This window comes from Juglans microcarpa x Juglans regia, chromosome 3D (assembly GCF_004785595.1).
Source record: "Juglans microcarpa x Juglans regia isolate MS1-56 chromosome 3D, Jm3101_v1.0, whole genome shotgun sequence".
In the NCBI taxonomy this organism is placed as follows: Eukaryota; Viridiplantae; Streptophyta; class Magnoliopsida; order Fagales; family Juglandaceae; genus Juglans; species Juglans microcarpa x Juglans regia.
The window spans coordinates 2350424-2372932 of NC_054598.1; the positions used below are offsets into that span (position 1 = coordinate 2350424).

General features: G+C 37.4%; 5 protein-coding genes across 9 annotated transcripts; 2 read left to right on the plus strand and 3 right to left on the minus strand.

Moving 5' to 3' along the window:
• Positions 1-2569: 2569 nt before the first annotated feature.
• LOC121255494 (peptide methionine sulfoxide reductase B5-like) lies at positions 2570-5026 on the minus strand. Its single transcript, XM_041155855.1, has 3 exons — positions 4598-5026; positions 3153-3309; positions 2570-3044 (listed from the first exon to the last, which is right to left on the minus strand). Exons 1-3 carry the CDS (start codon positions 4933-4935, stop codon positions 2880-2882), a joined length of 660 nt encoding a protein of 219 aa, XP_041011789.1. The 5' UTR covers positions 4936-5026; the 3' UTR covers positions 2570-2879.
• Positions 5027-5781: 755 nt separating this feature from the next.
• LOC121255396 (glutamyl-tRNA reductase 2, chloroplastic-like) lies at positions 5782-9027 on the plus strand. The gene is made up of 3 exons (XM_041155694.1): positions 5782-6220; positions 6850-7091; positions 7573-9027. The coding sequence occupies exons 1-3, from the start codon at positions 5947-5949 to the stop codon at positions 8692-8694; spliced, it is 1638 nt and encodes a 545-aa protein (XP_041011628.1). The 5' UTR covers positions 5782-5946; the 3' UTR covers positions 8695-9027.
• Positions 9028-12144: 3117 nt separating this feature from the next.
• On the plus strand, positions 12145-15590 carry LOC121255433 (protein RMD5 homolog). Of its 5 annotated transcripts, none has more exons than XM_041155748.1 (2): positions 12145-12239; positions 14090-15590. In XM_041155748.1, the coding sequence occupies exon 2, from the start codon at positions 14126-14128 to the stop codon at positions 15281-15283; it is 1158 nt and encodes a 385-aa protein (XP_041011682.1). In that variant the 5' UTR covers positions 12145-12239; positions 14090-14125; the 3' UTR covers positions 15284-15590. The 5 variants fall into 5 exon arrangements, with proteins under 5 accessions (XP_041011682.1, XP_041011681.1, XP_041011685.1 ...); XM_041155747.1 differs by having other exon boundaries at positions 12152-12239; positions 14103-15590; XM_041155751.1 differs by lacking the exon at positions 12145-12239 and adding an exon at positions 12259-12746 and having other exon boundaries at positions 14103-15590.
• Positions 15591-16642: 1052 nt separating this feature from the next.
• Positions 16643-17416, minus strand: LOC121255496. The gene has a single exon (XM_041155856.1). The coding sequence runs from the start codon at positions 17287-17289 to the stop codon at positions 16795-16797; it is 495 nt and encodes a 164-aa protein (XP_041011790.1). The 5' UTR covers positions 17290-17416; the 3' UTR covers positions 16643-16794.
• Positions 17417-18326: 910 nt separating this feature from the next.
• LOC121255490 (protein trichome birefringence-like 12) lies at positions 18327-22371 on the minus strand. The gene is given in 5 exon segments (XM_041155849.1): positions 18327-19007; positions 19217-19466; positions 20269-20406; positions 21789-22227; positions 22230-22371. Coding segments are annotated over 5 exon segments (1182 nt in total). The 5' UTR covers positions 22303-22371; the 3' UTR covers positions 18327-18725.
• Between the last annotated feature and the right edge of the window lie 138 nt (positions 22372-22509).

Sequence of the window (22509 nt, forward strand, 5' to 3'; positions counted from 1 at the left end):
ACTAGCCTCTCCGGCTGAATTTTACAAGCTGACGTAATGTCCACGTGGCGATAAGTGATTCCACCATGTCATTATCTGAAACAAAAACAACAATTTGTATTTGTCACAATCTTTTAAATACTGTATCGGATGTCGTATTGGTTAAGATACTGAAATGAAATATTTTAATACCAGTATCGTTTCAGAATAGTCGATATATGAATAAATTCTATATATATAAATATATATATAAATTATATTCTAAAATACTAGTATATATATATATTATATAAATACATATATATAAATTATAAATAGTCTAATCTGAATTGGAGGTCAAAAAATGAGCTTCTAGTTTAAAAAAATAAAAAAAAAATTAAAATTAAAGGCCAAAATACAAGTCGGTAAGGGCCGAAATATAGGCATGTATGGCAGGTATTTAGGTCGGTACGAAATATAGACAATACTTATACCAGACCAGTAGTCGGTACGGCAAATACAGGTTGTACTGGCCGGTACGGTACGGTATTTGAAACACTGAACACTGATTTATCACGTGCCAATGAGTTGAAATTTAGGGATGTTTTAAAAATGAAATTTACATGAAGGTTCATGGGAAAGAGAGATTATTATTATTATTTTATGGAAACAGACTCATTTCATTAAAGAACTGAAATTACAACTGTGACTTATCAATATATAGAAAATACAGACTATAAGTCAAACTACACATCAGCTCTAGGGCTTCCCCACACACAAATTCTTTTGTGATTGATATTGTCTTAACTTTTCATCAAACTCTCTCCTAACAGAGAAATCATTCTGTAACTCTGTAAAATAAAACTTAAAGGCTCCATCTGTCCTCTCAAGGAGGAAGAGTATGAAACACTGCCATGGATACCAAATCTAATAGCTTATTTCTATTTTATTAATAACTAAAATAACAAATAAAACTTCAAATAAAACACATTAACAACTACAGAACCACAAATACTGGTGTGACCCTGGACGTCACGCACACCTCAAGCATCGGCATCTCAAGCCTCGACGGCACGAACACCCAGCTCACGCATAGACAAAATAGTCTCCACTATGCAGGTGGCATCTACGCATGAGCACTGGTCGTAAGACCACTGGGCGTAACATCGCTCGCCACTCTTGAATAGCTCCTAGCCAGATTGCATCCGATCCAAAGGCTTAACACCTCACTCGGATCAACAAAAAAAAAAACACTGAAACGGAACAAAAAAAAAAATTGAAACAGAACAACAAAAAACATAAAAACAACAACATTGAAACGAAAATAGATGAACAGTGCACAATGTGTCGCAGTGGCGCATACAGGACATTAGTCACTCTGCGAGAAAAGCCAACGATCAATTTTGAAAGTCCCGAAGTCACGGATTCTAGAGAAGCCAAGCATGGTGCCAGCAAATGGCTCATCGATGGTGCGTGATGGCCATGCGCTAACAAGATCCGGAACTACTTCCTATGCGTGCAGGAAACGCTCCACTCCGATAGATGCTAGATTCAATGGTCTTGAAAATCGGCAGCTGGGCATCATCCCGGTGGGGCGCGTATTAAAGGACGACAACTGGAAAGACCCGAATGACGATCCTCTCTTATTTAGCCTGAAAAATACCAAAAAACAAAACCAAAAACTATACATTATTTTTTTTTTCTTTTAGAAGGAAAAGAAGGATTATTTTCTGACTGCTTTGTAAGAAGAGGAAGGTAAATATTATCAGAAATAAGATCATTGGTCATTAAATTAAAAATTAATCAAAATACCAATAAATTAAATGCTCCGAAAGATACCCACAATTTAAATATGAAAAACATGACGGTTTATAAAAGGCGAATTCAATATGTTGCAAGAATGACCTGTTATGCTATGAATGGGAATAAAATCCACTTCATTTTATTTTATTTTTTTTCTTAACCCAAAATTCCATGTTTGGTAGGCAGGACTTGAGACTCATTTATTTAGATGGTGAGATGAAACAAAATAATTTTAAATGAATTAAATAAAATATTATTATAATATTATTTTTTAATATTATTATTATTTTAAAATTTATAAAATTAAATTATTTATTATATTTTGTGTAAAAATTTTAAAAAATTATAATAATAAAATAAGATAAATTAATATAATTTCTTTATCCAAACGATGTCTTAGGAGAGGAAAGAATGTCCCTTTTTTATTCTTGCACTTTTAAGTTTCTTTATTTTCATGACAGCCTGTCTATTCGGGACTCAAGCCATGGAGAGGAAAATACTCGGTAAATAGAGATTGGAAGAGCCTTTATACAGTCATTATTCAGGAATTAAGATACTCATACATATATATATGCTGCTTAGCACAAAACAAAAAAGAAGATGTACGATACGGGACAGCAGATTCCATACTAGTTTTCTCCAAAATTCAAGAGAACAGCTTCCTTGTTGCATCTGGCACTATGGTTGAGAAATTGAAGCTCCTCCTGTGCTGTATCATTTATGTGCTCATCAAATCACATCAACCCTTCTCTATTAATTCAGCTAAAACACGAAAAATCTTCGAAAACAAATAACATATGAACAGAGATTTCCATAAGAGAAATGTTTTTCATCTTAGATTTTGTCATTCCCATTTAAATGGTCACAAATAACAGCACTTAAAACGTGTCATGTCCGTCCTTGTGACCGGGAATGACAAAATTTGATATGGATGATGACAATACTCTTTCCATAATTCTATTTAAATAAATACAAGGCACCTCAAACATAAGAACAAAGGAAACGCAAACATTTAACTCAAAAGTGACAGCATCTGCCTTTTATTTGGGTAAACGCCACATGAAGATAAACTTAAATGCAGAATCTACGGGTGAATGGAAATGGCATTACAACAGACTTCAGTTGGAAGGATCAGAATTTGCTGGAGTGAATTTGAGTGAAACACTATTGACACAATGGCGCTCATCCGTGGGTGTCTGAAAACCCTCTCCTTTAAATACATGGCCAAGATGCCCACCACAAGCTGCACATGTGATTTCAACCCTCATCCCATCCGGGTCCGGCTGATTATGTTAAGATCTCATTAAGAAATAGCGCAAAAATATGAAGTAATTTAGATGAACATGAAAGAAAAGGGATAAAAAATGTAAACGCAGGAGGACAGATGCTACATTGCGATTTATGGCTCCTGGGAGACCTTCATAGAAAGCTGGCCAACCACAACCAGAGTTGAATTTGGTTGTAGACCTATAGAGAGGCGTTCTACATCCTGCACAGAGATAAACTCCCTCTGCAAAGAACTTGTCGTATTCTCCTGTGCCTGGATACCTGTATAGCTCCCAACGATGTCAAACTGTATAGAAAGCTCTTTTAATTTTTAAACAAAAATACATATCCGTAACAAACTAATATGGGATGCATATTCTGTTTGTGACCAAAATTTGTTACCAAGTTCGAGGCAATTGCCACTTCCCAAAACAAGTTGGATTCTAGATTCTTGTTCCATTACATCAATTGAATTACTTTGAGTAATCAGAAGAGAATTGAGATGTCTTAACCAATTTAAAACATATGGACTACCTCCTAAATAAGCCTTGCTCTTCTCTTTCTTCTTCTATTATTTCTTGAAATTACAATTTGCCCAGGCTTTTGTTCCTGAACCAGAACTTATCGTCCAAGGGGCCCAATATGCATAAACAGTCATTTAAGCTAATTCTTAGGTTCATTTCTCCTTTCCCACACCCTTTTCTCTTTCTTTATATCTACTACAAAATGTAACAAGCCAACATCTTGTGGATACACTTCTAACAAGTAGTCAGAGGCTTAAATGTCTACATTTTCTAAGACCTGTCATGGGTGTAAAGTTCCGACACAGTGCATTGTGGTGTATACAGCTCAACATCAATCATGCATTTTGTCAGAGGCATTCGCCACAAGCATCAACCAAATGCTAAGTGGTTACACGTGGGATGAGAAATCATCATCCACAGCCTAGAAAATGTCGGTGGATATGGTTCTCAAGCCAAAACTTCAAGTAACCATGCCTACTAAAGAAGAATAACAACAATTGCATGGTTCATGAAATGGATGCATCGAAGTTGCAGTTTCTTTCATGAGAAGAAGTACCGAAGCCAGAAAACTTATCTTCCGATATACTTTCCCAATTTGGTATCTTGAATCCAACAAAAGGAATGAGCACCAAACAAGCAGGCACGTCAAACCTAAAAGGGACAAGAACAAAAGATCCATATGCATGTTCAAACCACTACAACAACAGTCACCAACACCAAAAGGTCGGGCTCGATTTCACACTAACAGTTCCTTGGATTACTGATTCATGGTTGCAGCAGTTGGGGTTATGTAACTAGTTTACTTCTCGATGGCGGATGGGAAGGGTTCTATCTTGGTGAGGTTCACATCATAAAATTATTTTATTTTCAATTCTTAAAGACTTTCTTGTCATCACAAACAATTTCCAGCCTCAATCTCCAAAGTCTGCGATATTAAAACAATACATAGCAATCGAACAAAACCCCACAATTGATCAACATTCAATCAAATTGCTAAGTCCCTATTCTACGCAAAAATATTTTAAACACATGAGAATCATACTTACTCTGTGCCCTTTTGCCTCAGAATCCGAAACTGCTCGGGCGAGAGGATGGCTCGCCACTCCTCCTCCGACTTCTGGACCGACCCAGTTGCAGCCATGGCTACAACACCACCACGAAAGCTACGCTTACTCCAGTGAAACGATCCGCCAAACCCAATTGCAGAAATGGGAACGGTAATTATGGGTTTTGGAGTAAAGGGTCTGAAATGGGTCCCAAAAAGAGAGGTTGGTGCAATCTTTGGTTGAAAGAGGAGCTTTGAGTGAGTGGGTTTGGTCGTGGGATCGAGGATTATGGTTTTGGAGGAAGAGAGGGGTAATGTTCTCGGAATTTGAAAGCCCATTTGAGACTCGGAGAAGTGGACAGTGGACTTCCAGTTCCGGTTCAGTTAGGAGGCTTCCAGAATCCAAGATAATGTGCGACGCTATTTTCTATTTTTCTGACCACCTTAAAAGTTAAAAGTACGTGTACAAATCTGGACCTTACAAATACAACATTTATGATATTATAAGAGTAATATTATATATAATTTTAAAAAATATAAGTATTATACAATCGTCTTAAAAAATAATATAATTTATTATCAAAATATATTTTTTATATAAATCACATATTTACTTATTTTTTTTAAAAAATTTATGACACTTGTCCATTCAACAGCTATCTTTATGTCAATTTCATTGAATTTTACTACTAAAGATTACATATTGAGAATTCATTCGTCAAAATAAATAATTACTGTTTTTGAAATAAAATAAAGTCATAATTTCTGTTATAAATAATATTATTACTCATCATCTTAATTTTTATTATTCTTTTATTCTATTTATAAATCTATCATCTAATATTATATTATAAAATAATAAAAAAATAATAAAAATTAAGATAAAGAATAGATTTTCTTTTCTTTATTATTATCTGTTTATCATTTTTCTTGTTTTGAAGCCTCTTCTCATTTATAATTTTAAAAAATGCATCCCTTTTTGTTTTTGTTTTGAATTTTTAGAAAAGTTGACACTCTCATCTGACCAGAAAAATTTTGATACGGAAGTTATGGTCTAACAAAAACAACGAAGAATTATTCAAAAAAATGAAAAAGGAAAAAGAAAAGATGGGGGCCGGTGGGAATGGATGGGGAGGCGTATGGAAAGAACGCGTCTCATAATTTTCACGTTCTGGCTTTGGTCAAATCATTCGCACCAAACCGATAACCAGATTCCTACCCCAACTTTTTGAACTTTTCGGTCAACCTCTCTCTCTCTCTCTAAAAACACACGTATATTCTTCATATTATATATGCAGCGTCTCTCAAAATCACTGCATTTCGGAGCTCTCTCACCCTTCGCATTTTCCAATGGCGGTCGCTCCTTTTGGCTTCGCGACCTCTCCTCTTCCATCTCTGAATGCAAACCGCATCACGGCCACTGCCACGACATTTTCTTCCACGTCTTCTTATTCTCATCAGGTTTCAAAATTGTCCAAGACCTTTAAGAGCAGCAGTCCTTTGTTTTCCACGTGGAAACCATGTCTGAACCCTAGGTGCCAGGTTTTGTTCCCGGAAGAGAGGATCGATTCGAGGGCGCTGAGTGCTTCACCTCTCGAGCTGCTCAAGTCGTCTCCTGCTAACAGTGAGCCTCGTTTTAGATAATCTAATCTCCTTCTTTTATGCTTAAGTTGGGTTTTTGTTCTGATTCCACACGCACAAAAACTCATGTATGCAAATTATTGTTAATTGGTTTGGCCAAATTCTTCTAATAAAGGTTTTACTTATATATATATGAAAAAACAAGTGATATTTTTGGATTTTCGATTCAGCATTCAACGTTGAGAATTTTAACGGTTTCTAATCTGAAAGTCACATTTGTATCCAACTCTTATTTGACCCGTGCGATTCGCTATTTTCATAAATTATAACCACACCCAATCTTGGATCTGTAGTTGGTTACATTTTATTTCGCCAGTCCATGCTGTGATTTTGTGGAAGAAAGAACCGTAAATTTCCCCAGTACTGGTTTGGTGTGCTGCCGCCTGCTCTGATTGCTCTGATTGAGGCCACTGTGCTTCTGTGAAAGTCACATGGGTCATGGGTGGTGCTGGCGTTACATTTTGTACTCTGCTGCTTCCAAAATCTGTAGATAGTTGTTCCCTTGAAAGGAATTGAAGAGAAATGTGCCTTTTAGTTCTAATGCCCATTAACAAATCCTCATTGTAATTTAATTAGGTAGCTAATTTGAACTATTCCTGCTTTTTCTGCTAGGATATACCAAGGAAAGAAGCAGCATTGTTGTCATAGGGCTTAATGTTCACACTGCGCCAGTGGAGATACGTGAAAAACTAGCCATCCCAGAAGCACAGTGGCCTCAAGGCATTAGCGAGCTCTGTGCTATGAACCATATAGAAGAAGCTGCTGTTCTTAGTACTTGTAACCGAATGGAAATATATGTTGTGGCTCTGTCTCAGCATCGTGGGGTTAAAGAAGTGACTGAATGGATGTCAAAGGTATTTTTTAGCTTCATTTTGATAAATCATTTTCATTTCCATGTAGGAAAGAAGCATCCAGCCCCCCCCCCCCCCCCCCCCCCCCCCCCCCCCCCCCCCCCCCCCCCCCCCGCGGGGAAAAACAAAAAATAAATAAATAAATCGAATGAAAACAAGTGAGATAGAGTTGCACTTCACATGATGTAACTCATCATTAGTGCTACCGCTTTGTCTCTTGCAAATAGCTTTTCCATGAGCCAAATTAATGAGTCTCCTTGGATAGAAACTTAACCGTTTCCAACAGTCTTAGTTATATTCATTTGGTTGCTGCCACTGTATGACTCTGTTTTGCCTTTTTTCTATGATTTTTTCGGTGAACATATGAAAAATACAAGACTAACCATTAGCATCTGTGCTTCATGACATTTATAAAAACAGTGCTCCAAATTCTTTCCATACTTAGCCGGTAATTTGTAAATAATAAATATTTTGGTTGCTGCAGATAAGTGGGATTCCTGTTTCAGAGCTTTGTAAGCACCTATTTGTGTTGTATAATAAAGATGCCACCCAGCATCTGTTTGAAGTAGCCGCTGGGCTTGACTCTCTTGTTCTAGGGGAAGGTCAAATCCTTGCTCAGGTAAAACAAGTTGTTAAAGTTGGACAAGGAGTTGCTGGCTTTGATAGGAAAATCAGTGGAATGTTCAAGCATGCAATCACTGTTGGGAAGCGGGTTAGAAGTGAGACAAACATTGCCTCGGGGTCTGTTTCTGTCAGTTCTGCTGCTGTGGAACTTGCCTTAATGAAGCTTCCGGATTCATCTTATGCTGCTGTTCGAGTGCTGGTGATTGGAGCTGGGAAGATGGGGAAACTTGTGATCAGACACTTGGTTGCAAAAGGGTGCAGAAACATGGTTGTTCTGAACAGAACTGAAGAAAGAGTTGCTGCCATACGGGAAGAGCTCGAGGATGTTGAAATAATCTACAAACCCATGACAGAAATGTTAGCATGTGCTGCTGAAGCTGATGTGGTTTTTACCAGCACTGCATCAGAAACCCCATTATTCTTGAAAGAGCATGTAGAGATGCTCCCCAATGTGCGATCAGAAGTTGGAAGGCGGCTTTTCATCGATATCTCTGTTCCCAGGAATGTGGAACCATGTGTCTCAGATCTTGAGACTGCAGTCGTTTACAATGTGGATGACCTCAATGAAGTTGTGGTAGCTAACAAGGAGGATAGACTCCGAAAAGCCATGGAGGCTCAGACAATTATACAGGAGGAATCGAACAAATTCGAAGCTTGGAAAGATTCCCTTGAGACTGTTCCTACCATCAAGAAGTTAAAAGGCTATTTTGAAAGGATCAGGGATGCTGAGCTGAACAAGTGTTTATCAAGGATTGGTGATGATATGTCTGACAAGAAAAAAGCAGCCATTCACGACCTTAGTATGTCTATAGTAAAAAAGATTCTTCATGGTCCAATGGAGAACCTGAGATGTGACGATGCCCATAGTTTGAGTGAGATTCTCGAGAACATGCGGGCTCTTAATAGAATGTTTGATCTCGAGACAGATAAGTCTATTTTAGAACAGAAGTTTGAAGCCAAGATGGGACGGAAAAGTATGTAAGCATTTTGTAACAGTTTTCTCTTACTCCGATCAAACCATTCTATAGGACTCAGGAGGGTACTTCCTCCACATGTTGTTGCTGTACATTCAGATAGAAATAGGCGGTCACTTTGGAGGCTTTTCTGGTTATGGATTCTGTACCTCACCTTTCGAAATTTCGTCTGTGCTTGGTACTGATAGATACTCGGCATACTAGGAAACAAATATGAAGATAGAACTTGGTCCGGCTATCAGATATTTGTCCTGATAGCTGATTACAACGAATTCTTTGTAATTAATTCACTGATTATTTCAAATTTTGAAATGCCAATTTTTTTATCTTTCTTTGTTAAATTCTTGTGCCCTTTCCTTCCAATCCTGTTATTTCAGTTGCTTAGATCCAGTGCTCAAAGATGATGTGATTAACTTGTGCCTTTGATTGGGATCTTTGGTTACTTTGAATAGATTTTCCAATGGCAAGTGTGTTGCATCTGTTCTTCATGCTGAGTCCTGGTGGTGAAAACAAGTATTTTAAAACGACTGTCATTACTATATCAGGATTCGCACAGATTATGAATTTACTTGGGTGATAATTCAAAGATAATTCAAAAGATAGCTTCTTATGACAGCCAAGAATCCTGAGACTCCTGAGAAAACCGTTTTGATCGCCATTCTGTTTTGTGTTCTTTTCCCAAGGCCTAAAAAGTGACGATTTGGATGTTTCTTTACTGTGAAGTAAAGCACGAATTAGTAACATTAATTTCAAGAGTCGTTTCACTTGTAAGCAAGTTTGGAGGATGTGCCGTTGGCATGATAAAATTCAATTTACAAGAGTGGATTTTATTGTAAGTTAAACTCTGCCATATTGTTGATGAAATGATGTAGAGGGTACACTCTACATTGGTTTTAAATATAATTTTTTTTTAAATTCAAATATTTTCAAGTAAAGGTGTTTCCAGTGTCCCATGGAGTAAGAGTTGAACAAAAATTGTAAGTTGAAATGGAATAATAAGATGGAATAGAGAGTAAAAAGATAATTATTTGGTCTATAAAAAGATTTTATAAAAATAATTTTATATGTTGGTATGACTTAAGTTATTATATTAAATAGAGAAATATTTTAATCACAAAAATATCTCACAAAAATAAACCCACAAACTGATATGACTTAATGTGATACATTGTGTTTCGTATGTCTTTGGGCCAGGTTCCAGCAACTCGAGTCTTGAGTCTTTCATCTACACTCTTAAGAAAACACGGAGAGTGGGGGGCCTTGGTGAAGGCCGGGGAGTCTCTGATGCTAAAGTCAGTATATTTTCTTAGTAGTTTGGGCGTGAGTTTTTTAGGAATCAGATAAAGTTTTTCGTACATGGGGGTTGGCTTTTATACTAGGTTTCTAAGTGGGGATAGCTTGTACCTGACTTTAAGGAGCCCATGTCCTTTCAACTGTTCACTTAGTCAGAATCATTTAATACGACGTGGCTTATGAGGCGACATCATTAATGCGGCGTAGAGTCCGGGAAGTGGGGTCATTAATGTGGCATGGGTTCCTAACTCACTTTACCTTGCGGACATTCCCTATTAAACCCCTCCATGCCTGTTGTCAGGAGATCAAGAGTTTTCCATATTTTCCGTCTACCTGTTTGTGCAGGTTCCCGAGGGTAGGGTGTCAGGGCAACGAGTCACATCTGCCCCTATTGTTTGCTTTCCTAATGCTTAAGTTGCTTTGTGGGTGAGTTTTGTTCATGGGCCGAGTACTTTGCAGAGGCCCATTAACTCTTTTTAAATGAGGGTATTTGAGCTTGGCTGGGTTTGACCGGACTCTCTGACTTACTTTCTCAATAGTTCCTCGTGGACTTGTTATACAAGCCGATAGGAGAGAAAACCCTCTTACACATCAGATTGTAAAATTATTTTTATTATAAAATAGATCGACGTATCATATAAAATTATGTTAATTTATTTACATATTTTACAATATAATGCATATATCATATCAAGTAGAGTGAATTTGTAATATATATATATATATATATATATATATATATATATATATTTTATGATTTATGAATCTACGTATTCATTCAAACATAATACTTCGGTATGATCGGAGACTATGCCCGCCACGTTTAGCAATGACGCTACACATTCAACTAAGGGTGGGAAATCATGTTTTTGGATCGTATTTGTGTCATGTCAAATCATAAAATTCGATTATATAGGTCAATCCGAACCCAATCCGTTAAACTAAATGTGTCAAACTTTCAAACCTTAACCCAACCCATATAAATAATAGGTCGTGTCGTGTCACCTGTTTTAACCTGTTTAATAATTAATTAGAAATAAATTAACACAACACGACTCATTTAAACATGTTTCATGTAAATAGGTTAAACTAATACATATAACTCATTTAACTTGATTAATAAAATTTCACATAAAAGTTAAAATCTATATTTATTAGTAGCAACAATATCTTAAAAAATATATATATATATATTTTTTAAATTTTAACATATAATAAAATCAATATTATAAACCGTACAATAACAAATATGAGCATAGATCTAAAATTATAATACTAATAATACAAATATAAGTATACTAAAAAATATCAATATTACAACTTAACAATAATAAAATTTTAATTTTCAAATAAAATCTAAACGGGTCAAACATGTTGATTTCATGTTAAAATGGTTGATCCGTTAATAAATCGTGTCTTAATAGGTGAACTCATTTTTACCTAAATCGGTTAATATCAAACCCAAACCCATTAATTTCATATCATATTCATATTAAATTTATGGATCATGTCGCATATTGCCATCCTTAAATTCAATACCTAAATCCCATCTTATGACACGCTGCATATAATGGATAGATACGGAATGTAGGATACAGAAGGTATTAACTTATTTGTGAAGGTTAGTCTGGCCACGGGCATATCTACACGTGTGCCCCTCCAACTACCAAGATTTCTTCCGCAAAATCGCACGCTTGCATTCTGCACCACACACTGTAATAGTTTAGAATTAAATGGAAAAGGTTGATATTAATGAATATGGATAACTGTATTTTCCTCAAGAGAATGGAACAGAAGATGAACAGTGCCACGCCTTCTTCGAGGGAAGGCACCTCCAGAGTCTAACAGAATAATATTCTTTTTCTTTTTGATCCCCCCCACTACCCCACGTACAGGTTAATATACTGGAATAGTAATTTACTAAGAAGTCCTTACTTTAAATGGGCTCATGGCCCTTACAACACTAGATTAACTGAAATAAAAACAAGATAGATGTTGGGCCTTCAGACAGCCCACGGCCCATTTTATTTCTTCATTTGATGATCCAGCCTTCCCTACTCACGGCCCATGATTTAGATCACCCCTTTTTTGCATCCCGACAGTCCCTTCCACTTAGGGTTATCTCCAAACTACATTTCACTTCAGTTCTTATGTTCTTCTCCCAGCCGCCGTATCACACACACCTCCCCTCCCCCTCCCCCTCTCTCCCTCGCTCCCATTCTCAGCCAGCTACCGCTCGAGCTTGGAGCTTGTGTTTTGTGTGAGATCTCTTATTACCTTTTTAAATCTTATTCAATTTAAGTACTTCGGAATTTATTTTCATTTCGTTTATTAAGATTTTACTTTCCTTTTGGTTCCTGAGAAAAATTAGTAGACACGAAGAATTCAGTCTTGATACTGTTTTCAGTAATATTCGTCTTTCATGCAATAATTCCAAGGTTTCTTTCTTTTTTGTTTCTTTTCTTTTCCTAAATGCTCTCGTTAACCAAGCAGATACTGTGATTGGTTCAGGATTGCGTGGGCGACGTTTAAAAATGATTAGTTTGTGTTTGCTTTATTTTATTTTGTATAGGCTCTGCAGTGTCATTTCTTCCCTTTTCTCTTTGCTCTCCGTCTGGTTGCTGAGAAAACGGAGGAAATGGAAAGAAGACTATTGTGATTCTTTAGTCACTGTTGTTGTGGTATTGAAAAGACTAAAATTTCGAGTTAATATTAGTTCCATCCCCACCAGGAAATCCTTTTACCGTCAGCAAAGACTAGAGAGAAGGTAGAGGTTATAAATATTAATAGTAATTTCCATTTATTTTAGTAGCTTGTATATTCTATACAAGGTATACTTATCAAACAAACAAACAAAAAAATCTAAGGCAAAATTTGCATTGTTGAAATTAATGTTGTCTCTGATGGATTTTTACTTTGCCTTTTGAATTCATTGGGTTTTTCGTTGTTTGTATCTATGTTTGGTGGTGGGTGAAAAGAGTCGTGGCTGTCAATGCATATTAAACATGCAGGATTTTGTTTTGTAACGTTTAATTGTAAATATGTGCTTATTTTGGGGAATATTCTGTTATTTTAAATATTGAGACTAGATTAGTAGGTTATTACCCAATTAGTTCTGGGTATTGTTGATTCTAGATTTAGGCCTCTACTGCATCTTTATATTCTTTATCTTCTATAAATATTTTGTAGGATTGATCTAGCTTATTGGGTACACCATAGGTGTTAACTGTGTCTAACTCCTTGCCCCATGGAAAATTCTAGTCCTTAAATGCCATCACTTTAGCATCTTTTCAAGGGCCAGAATTCGTTCCAAATCAATGTCACAAGTGGTGGTGAGAGTCTATCCAGGAGTATTTGGAACTTTGAATGTGCTCGAATGGGAACTTCTTATCAAAAAAAGATTTTCTTCTATATCGGGGTGGCCATTGACCTCTGAGAAAACAGTTTGTCAAATGTTCACATAGCAATGTTTTATTTAATAACAACTTGTGGCACGGTATACATATCTCTTATTCCCAAGGTGATGGGGCCGACATAAGATTTTGAGTGTCTAGAACTCTTAATGGTACTAATATTTCAATAACTTTACTTGTCAGTGAGTCTTTGATGATTATTTGAACCACAAACCCATTTCTCCCAACAAAATTTTTAAAAGAGAAAAAAGAAGAGGAACTCTTTATATGAAAATTCTCTATTATAAAGAGCTCCCTTGTATACTTAATTTAGCTAGGGAAAGAAGGAAGTTTACCAGAAATTTGAGGAAAGAAGTCAGATCCAGAAGTTTCAGACTTTGGTTCTGCTCAATCTTATGGTCGGCATTTGCATATGTTCGTTTACTCCTCCCATCCTAACTGGTAAAGAGCGGTCACACAGTTAGATTCGTGGTAACAGTCATATGGCCAGTCTGGATGTAGGAATTCTATCTAGTTGACATGCCCTCCTATGTCTTCCTTTTCTTTTGTCTTTTATTGGGGGGGGGGGGGGGGGCGTTGTGTTGTTAAACCTAGGTAATAACTCCAGACTTTTTCAAGAAAAATCAATTTGCCTTTTTCAAGAAAAATCAATTTGCATAGCTTAATGTTGTAGTTTCCGACCATGAAAACTTGCCAGCACTTTCTTGCAGGAGCTTGTTGGTTGAATTGAAAGATGGAGCTAACCACCATCAAGGATACATTTGACCGTGTTAATAAGAAGCAAAAATTATCTTCTTCTAAATCCCAAGAAGTTATTGACCAAGTTGGCCGGGAAATTGAACAAGCTTTAGAAAAGATCCAGTCAGCTGATGACCCCACCTCCCCTTTTGATCAGAAGTCCATCCTTACAGATCTTGTACTCGAGCTCAATGCAATTGACCCACTCCACCAGTTAGAAGGACCACAGAAGGAACTAAACCTAAACCTTAGCAAGTACCAGAAGCTACTTGAAAGATTCTTCAATCCTGACATATCTAAGGCATATAGAAATGTAGACTTTGACCTCCACATTGTGAATCAGATTCTTGCGAGCCATTTTTACCAGGAAGGCTTGTTTGATCTTGGAGATAGCATATTAAACGAGGCTGGAGAACCAGAGGCGACTGTATTAAAATCTCAATTCTTGGATATGCATCAGATACTTGAGGCTGCAAGACTTCGCAACCTTGAGCCTGCACTGAAATGGGCCTCTACCAACCGGGAGAAGCTCAAGCAGAATGGTTCAAAGATCGAGCTTAAACTTCATCAGCTGCAGTTTTTGGATGTTTTGCAGAAAGGAACCAGAGCTGATGCAGTCACATATGCCAGAACTTACCTTGCTCCATTTTATTCCCTTCACAAGAAGGAGTTCCAGAAGCTTATGTGTTGCCTTCTGTGGGCAGGAAGGATTGGAAGCGCCCCGTATCCTGAGATCACATCTCCAACCCATTGGGAGAACTTGACTGAAGAGCTGACCAGGGAATTTTGCAGCCTCTTAGGGCATTCATATGGGAGTCCATTGGGTGTGGCAATATCGGCTGGTATTGAAGGGCTGCCTACTCTTCTAAAGCTGGTAAGTGTCATGTCTGCAAAGAAGCAGGAGTGGCAGGCAATGAAACAGCTGCCAGTGCCAGTTGAATTGGGAAAAGAATTTCAATTTCATTCAATCTTCGTCTGTCCTGTGAGTAGGGATCAAGGTAGTGAAGAGAATCCGCCAATGCTGATGCCATGTTCACATGTTCTTTGTAAGCAATCAATCATGAAGCTGTCAAAAAGTGGAACACGGTCGTTTAAATGTCCGTATTGCCCAGCAGAGATTTCAGTTGGACAGTGGAGGCAACTGTATTTCTGAAGTGAGTTTGCGAAATCTCTCTCTCCCCCGCCCCCAAAATAAAAGCAAAGGTCGTGCAGCGGCAATGATTTGGTAGATTATCCCCCGACTTGTGGGACTAATTCCTCTTTTAATTCTAGTTTTTCTGTTATTCATGATTAGAAACAATTCAAAAAGAAAAAAAAAATTGGTGTGGTAGGTTACTGCAGACGCAATGGCTGCATTCAACCTGTGCTTTGGTATTTTGTGTATAGATATTCTTTCAAGATTCTTTTTTTTTTTTTTGAAAGACCGGTTGGTAAAATAATAACTAGACTAGTTGTTTGTACATGATAGTAAGATGGTGATCTTGCACCACTGATCTCGTTGTTTTTCCGTTGGACTGATGTCATTAGGAAAGACTGGCATCAAATTTCAGGATTGAGCTTGCCTTGATCTCCCCTGCTTCGTTTCCTTCTTTATTCTCTTCCTCAGCTCCCCTGCTTAATTTCAACAGACTCAATTTCCCTTGGGATTCAATGTGGTACAAATAAACACTTGGAAGTAAGTAGCATTGTCTCCTCTCCCCACCAAATATATATCTTTTCATATGCAACTCTTCCGTAGCCTTATGTGTTATTGCCTCTGATTTAGACTTGGATGTTATCCACTGACTCTTCCATTCCCTTTAAAAATACAAGAACAGAGAGGATACTGCCTGATCTTTTGATGATGATACTATCTGTACTGAAGGCACGTTGTCAGCATCGTCGAAGGTTTGGCATAAGATAAACATCTCGCAGTCTGAAGCATGGTTGTCAAACCGGGTCGGACCTACTTCGTTGCAACGCTGCATCGCTTGCCCACTGCTAAAGACCGATTTGGGGTTACGTGAATACGGGGGAGAAACTTCGTTTAAGAAAGAGCATTAAAAATGGTTGCAGGTGCGATTGGTTTTCTCATAATCTGATCCAATCCGAAGCATTTTTTTAAAAAAAAAATTAGGATCCTGAATCCTGATACATCGAATGAAAAAAAATCTAATATGTCCGTCCCGTCTAATCCGTATGAAAAAAACCATTAACGGAAGCCAACTAATTTGAACCTTAGTAGCGACGATATCTACCGTTGAACTCGTGTTGTTTCGGCGTAGAACGAGGAAAATGATAAGTATTTTATGCAAATGTTGGTATGAACAGGATAGTGAAGATGTTTCGGTTATCAAACCTGGTAGTGGCAGTGGTATTCAAACACGAATGTTATATTTTATCGCATGAGCGAATAAAGGAATCATATTTTAAAACAAATTTTCTGTCATAAGAAATAATGAAAAGATCCTAAGAAAAACAATGTTATATACACCGAGATTCTGTGAAGAGAGAGCATTAACGTCATATACAACAAGCAAAAAGTTGTTCTATTCAACTAAGTTCTGTTTGAAATAAATAAACCTGCAAGATTGCGATCCTTAAACATCCAAGACAAGTCACGAATTTGAAATTGAGATTGTGAATTCCACCCACATGCAAATTCTCTGCTTTTCTCCCCTTTCTTCACTTGTTTTGGGAAAAACCCATCATCCTCCTCAATCCAGGAAATAACGATGAAGGCGAAGGTTTTGCTGATGGGCTCTCTTCCTGCAAATATTCCTCAACCATCTCCTTCACAGACCTTGCAGACAAGGGATGGAAACTCTCACTCCACTCTGAAATAAACCCTTTAACCAAAACCCATTTGTCCTCTTCGTCCATCTTTCTCCACTTCTTCCTGACTTCATCTCCTTTCAAAGCAAGGTACTGGCACAGATCTGTGAACAGGAGCTCTTTGCTCTTCTTCATGGCCTCCTCTCTTTGCACCAAATGGGCATTTCTCTTTGCCGCCTCTGAAGCCAAACCTGATGCAAGGTCTAAATCACCGATCTTGTTGATGCATGGGATTTGTGTTCTGGGTTTGTTGCTCCAAAGGGTTGTCGAGGAGAAAGGACAAGGATGCAATTTTCGGGGTTGAGGGGTGATTGTAAATGAAAAGAAAGGAATTCTTGAAGCCATTTGAATCTTTGCTTGAGATGGATTGACTTCAATTTTTGGAGAGACAAAGGTTTCGATATCGAAACAGTGAACCAGGAGAGCGATGTTCGAGTTCGATTGTGTCCAGAGTAGGGTTTGGTCGGTTGTCGTCGTTCTAACGGGATATTTATCCCGTTTGTTCATCAGATTTACGAAAATGACCTGCCGAGCAAAGAACACAGGTTGGAGGAGCCGGCCTCTCTAATCTCTAAGACTCTAATCTACGGTGCATTGCATTGGTACCAGGCTTCCGATTCCAGTCCAATAAAGTTCAATATGCAAGTTGATTGGGTTTTGATAGTAAAGTTAAAAATTAAATAAATTATTATTGAAATATTATTTTTTAATATTATTATTATTTAAAAATGTAAAAATATTAAATTATTTATTATATTTTATATAAAAATTTATAAAAGTTATAATTATGAGATGAGATAAAATATTTATTGTATTCAGATACGCCCCTCTCCCATCAAACAGTACGTTACCTTTTGGATGTTTCAACACTCTCAGTGCAGTTCAGTGCAATGCTGATATTTTGTACACAACAACATGGTCTGTTTAAGACTAATGATACTCACACAATATATTTTACAATACATATAAAATAAAGATAGTTTAGTAAAATGATGTTACTTTACAAGTTAGTTTACAAAAATAACCTTCTTTTTTAAAATATTATTGTGAAAAATATTGTGAAAAGTGATATATATGTTTATCATTTTTCCAGTCTTAAAGTGTAGAATAACCCAGCTGGTCCAGTTTTGAGTTTGCTCTTCAATGATCACCAGTTCGAGTCCCCTTAAAGCCACTAAAAGTTTATCTGGTCGTTAACTTCAATGCCTCTGGGATTAGTCGAGGTGTGCACAAACTGGCCCGAACACCCATGGTAAAAAAATAAAAATAAAAATAAAAAAAAAAGGGCTGAGAAGGGGACAAAAACAACATTCAACAGATATGCAGAGGCCTAGGGCAAAAAATGTATACAGAGGGCTTACATTTCTGACAGGAAACACAAATGGCAAAAAAATCAATAGATAAAGAAATCATCCATCCGAATGTTTAACATCTTGAGCCTCTACTTTTTCCACGATAAGAAAGACCTTGCCAAAAGAAAATTAAAAAAAAAAAAGGAAAAAGAGAAACAAATCCATATAAACTTTTAAGTATGTACTCATGTTCGTACAATTGGACATCTGGACTGGCACAACAAAGGGAGCAACAGGCATTTTTCCGGCAAGAAGTCTCAATGACATCCAAATCTCGCGTAAGATAGCCTTTGGGTGCTCGTTTGTACCCCGATCCACCTTGTTGGATCTTAGTGACTGCATGCAAGGAAGAAGAACACAATGTCTTCTCGTGGAGTTGTGAAACGTTTTGCAGTTTGAAGTTTAAAGGGGATACAACTCTGACTTTTATTACCCTGTCTCCAAACTGCCACGGATCAGTTCTGACAAGACATCAACCCATGTGTCAGGAACACCAGGTAAGCACCAGTGCATGCAGTCCTGACCCCATATTGCCACTGCATCCTTCTTTCCCAACCAAATTGCAGGATGGGCATCTGCTCTGAACTCACTCAAATGAGTCAGATCAAGCAGTCGAATCCCCGTGCCTTGCAAAGCATCTTCAATCAGATGGTTCAGCTGTCTCGCTTCTTTGTTCACACCCTTGTTCCTGGGATCAAACCACAAGTCAAGCTGTCCAGGTATCAGCACCAAATTTGAGCAGAAAAGTGGGGGAAGGATATGGGTAATATCCCAGTATACATCAATAAAAAACATGACAGAAATCATAATGTTTGTACATGATTTTAACATCTATCAGGACTTAGATGGGTGCTCTGAAAAAATACCTAAAACCATGATAAGGAGGCACGAAAGTGCAGATGGTCCTCATCGATTCATACCTGGAATTCCTGGAGTGGCTCACTGAACACGCAGCTACCATTTTGATTCCACTCACCACCAAAAAAATGCCTTGGTGATTGCAAACGCCAGAATTTGAGTGTCCTGCTGGGAACTTGCTTTTGTATGTAAGAGACCATATTCTCCAGAACAACTTTAAATCCATCCAACATCTCAATGGGAGGAAATATTGGCTGTCCCCCACGATAAAAGACAAGTGGTCTCTCTTTCGGGAATTTATCATAACCCCACCTGTTCAAGACCAAGTGAGAAAGCATACTCAGATAGCCATGAATGTGTGAGAGACCAGAATGTTGAGATCATCTATTGAGGTGCCAACTGAAAGGCTTTTTTTTTTTTTTTTTTTTAAACTCAACGGAATGCAGAAAAGTGTATCTTACAACCTTAAAAGGTTTCTGATTTGTGCCAATTTTTTACACATCTTTTTCTGAATTAAATTGTCTTCCTCCTCTAGAAGCAATTCTATATACTATGCTCCTACTTATGCCCATATCAAAACATATAACTATTTCAATCGGCCAGGTCTGCCAATTAACATCGTTCTTCTACAAAAGTTATCTAGTCTTCTCATTTATTGCGTAAACGCCTCAAGTAAACATGTAAGAAGAATTAAATTAATAGGGATGCAGGATATTAATACTTATGGTATGAAAATGCATCATGCCTTTATTTTCATAGCTATACGAATAAATGGTATGGGTAGTGATGTTTAAAAGCGCCCGAGTGGTTTGACTCAGAATCTATTAAAAACATGTCCATGAAAAGAATGAATATGATGCAGCTAAAACAGACAAGTACATGAGTATCATTACATACTTCCTATCTTCTCCCAAAAAGAAAAAGGAAAGCTAATTAAATCCTAATTAAGAGGGCCGATCGGTCTCATATACCTGTATTTTTGCAGTGATTACAACTAGAAAATACAAGTATATCAATGCTGATGACTCCATAGAATTCATTAAAAATAAAAAGAAAAGGAAATAATACATTGATCAACCTATTCTTTGAATTAGCAAATATAAAAGGGATTTACCAATGGCCAGTATTGTAAACAAGGACATGATAGAAGTCACTGATGTTGACCCAATCATCTGCAGGAATATCAACGTCAACTCGATATATTCCTTTCAGTCCATCCTGATCATCAACTGTTGACTGTTTTGGCTGCCACCTTTGTTTAATCAGTTACGAGCAAGTAAGGTTGCCATTTCCAAAATTCATAAAGATGAAAACGCAACTTCAGCTGAGATACTTAGCAAGATTTTAATCAAGTTTCGGTTTAGAGGAATCATCAAATCCTGTCAAATCCACTGAGAACCCAACTGAGCCAGATATGCGAAAAGAAGAAGAATTACTATCCAATCACTTTTTTTTTATTATTATTACTATCTCAGGTATATACAATTCGTAAGAATCGACCAATAGGTATATTCACTGATCACAATGAGTGACACCACAAACATGCAGCTGTCAGTTGGGTCATTATATCAATCACAGGCATAAAATGTAGTTAAGAAAATGCTAATTATCAGAAGCACTCCAAAAAAGTATAACATATTATTGGATGAGATTGCATAATTGGCATCCACTAAAACTTGCATTTCTACTTTAACCATAAATTTCTGTGACTATCTACCCTTTCACGACCCTGAGCATAGCTTAATAGCACCAGAGGCCAATCAGCAGCTTTATGTTCAAACCGTCTAAACTATCAGATTGTTATCATTACAATCACACAAAGCTTTCCACGGAAAACACTTTAGCAGCAAATTCAACTAATCCAGAAAAAACTCCACATCTAACCAAGCATGCATCCAAAGTAACACTGGGTAAAGTTTACTTTAAGCCTAAACTTTACAATTGAAATGGGAAAGAAAAAGTAGTAAGCAAAATTGGATGACCCAATATGCAATTTTCACCTTGATCTCATCACGTCCAGGAAATTATATATTTGATTATTTGGAAGAAATATATGGACATTACTCCAGCATGTCATTAACTTCTTGTTGCATCCAGCATTTCTTCGGGAACTCCACAAAAATATAGTCATTTTACCAAAATTCCCACTTTATCATTTATTACAATCACACCACGATTCATTTGGAAATAATTGTAAAACAGGAAAGCATACCATTTATCATGGTTATCAAACGAATTCTTGTGAACTTCCATTTCTAAAACCAAGCCATCAACATAATGATTACACTGGTTAAATGGATCATTTTTTTTTCGTTTATCATAATACATTCGCTCATACATGCCATATATGATCATTCATTGCAATTCATGTCGATGTTAGTGATACTTGCTAAATCTATCGGGTCTCTTTAGCTGCATCAAAACTCTCTTTATGAATCCACAAGTGTTAATTTCACTACCACGATATCAATGACACTAGCACGATACTTTGTTTCACCTATTACTGACCCATAACAGCCATCACATTAGACAAAAACTGAATGTTGTGGCACAATGTAAACACTTACAACAGAATTTTATAAACAAAGAAAATCCCACAAACATTATCTAATAAAAGAATAAACTAAAACTTACTGGTATTTTGCTAGCAAAACGGCCCGATGATACCCCACCGTGACATTGAACTTGGGAAAAAAAGCACCTTTCCAAGCCCCTTTCTTCTTCCACTTTCTGGCACCCATGTCAGCCACTCTAAGCACACACAAGAAGGACACCAGGAAGTTTTCGTTCAGTGAGTCCCCAATAAACCCAATATTCTTGTTCCTCATCAGACCCAGAAAGCGAGCTGGATCAATCCGAGGCAGAGCACATGATTCGGGTACCCATTTCCAGGAATTGATGAGACCCATGTTTTCTCTTTGGTTTTTGAGACAGTTCCAGGCGTTTCGGTGGAATGGGCACGTGTGGTCGTAGAGGGGTTTGCTGGTGGGATCGAGGACCCAGTGGCCTTTGAAGAGGTTGCAAAGAGGTCGGTTTGGAGGTGGGACAGCGGGTGGGGGTGAGAGAGGAGAGAGGAATAGAGGGAAAGAAGGAGGAGAGTGAGGAAGATTAGGCATGGGAAGACGGGCGAGAGGAGCTTAGGAGGCATTCTGGTGCATCGCCTATGGCCCCCGAAGATACAGACCGCCTTCTCTAGATCGAGGAGTCCGTATATTGTGTATACACGCACGTTGCCCCGATTTCCAAAGGTTTGTGCAAATTACTGAAGATATGTCTCCGTGCCCACAATTTTTTTCACAGGCAAACAATTTGAAGAACAATAATGCTATTCTCAAGTAAACGGAATCTTCAACGG

Coding starts and splice junctions, on each gene's coding strand:
- LOC121255494 (XM_041155855.1), bottom strand. CDS start 4,935: ATGGGCTTTCAAATTCCGAGAACATTACCCCTCTCTTCCTCCAAAACC. Junction 3,310..4,597: donor CTGAGGCAAAAGGGCACAGA/GTAAGTATGATT, acceptor GGAGCTATACAG/GTATCCAGGCACAGGAGAAT. Junction 3,045..3,152: donor CAGGAGCCATAAATCGCAAT/GTAGCATCTGTC, acceptor TAACATAATCAG/CCGGACCCGGATGGGATGAG.
- LOC121255396 (XM_041155694.1), top strand. CDS start 5,947: ATGGCGGTCGCTCCTTTTGGCTTCGCGACCTCTCCTCTTCCATCTCTG. Junction 6,221..6,849: donor CAAGTCGTCTCCTGCTAACA/GTGAGCCTCGTT, acceptor TTTTTCTGCTAG/GATATACCAAGGAAAGAAGC. Junction 7,092..7,572: donor TGACTGAATGGATGTCAAAG/GTATTTTTTAGC, acceptor TGGTTGCTGCAG/ATAAGTGGGATTCCTGTTTC.
- LOC121255433 (XM_041155748.1), top strand. CDS start 14,126: ATGGAGCTAACCACCATCAAGGATACATTTGACCGTGTTAATAAGAAG.
- LOC121255496 (XM_041155856.1), bottom strand. CDS start 17,289: ATGGCTTCAAGAATTCCTTTCTTTTCATTTACAATCACCCCTCAACCC.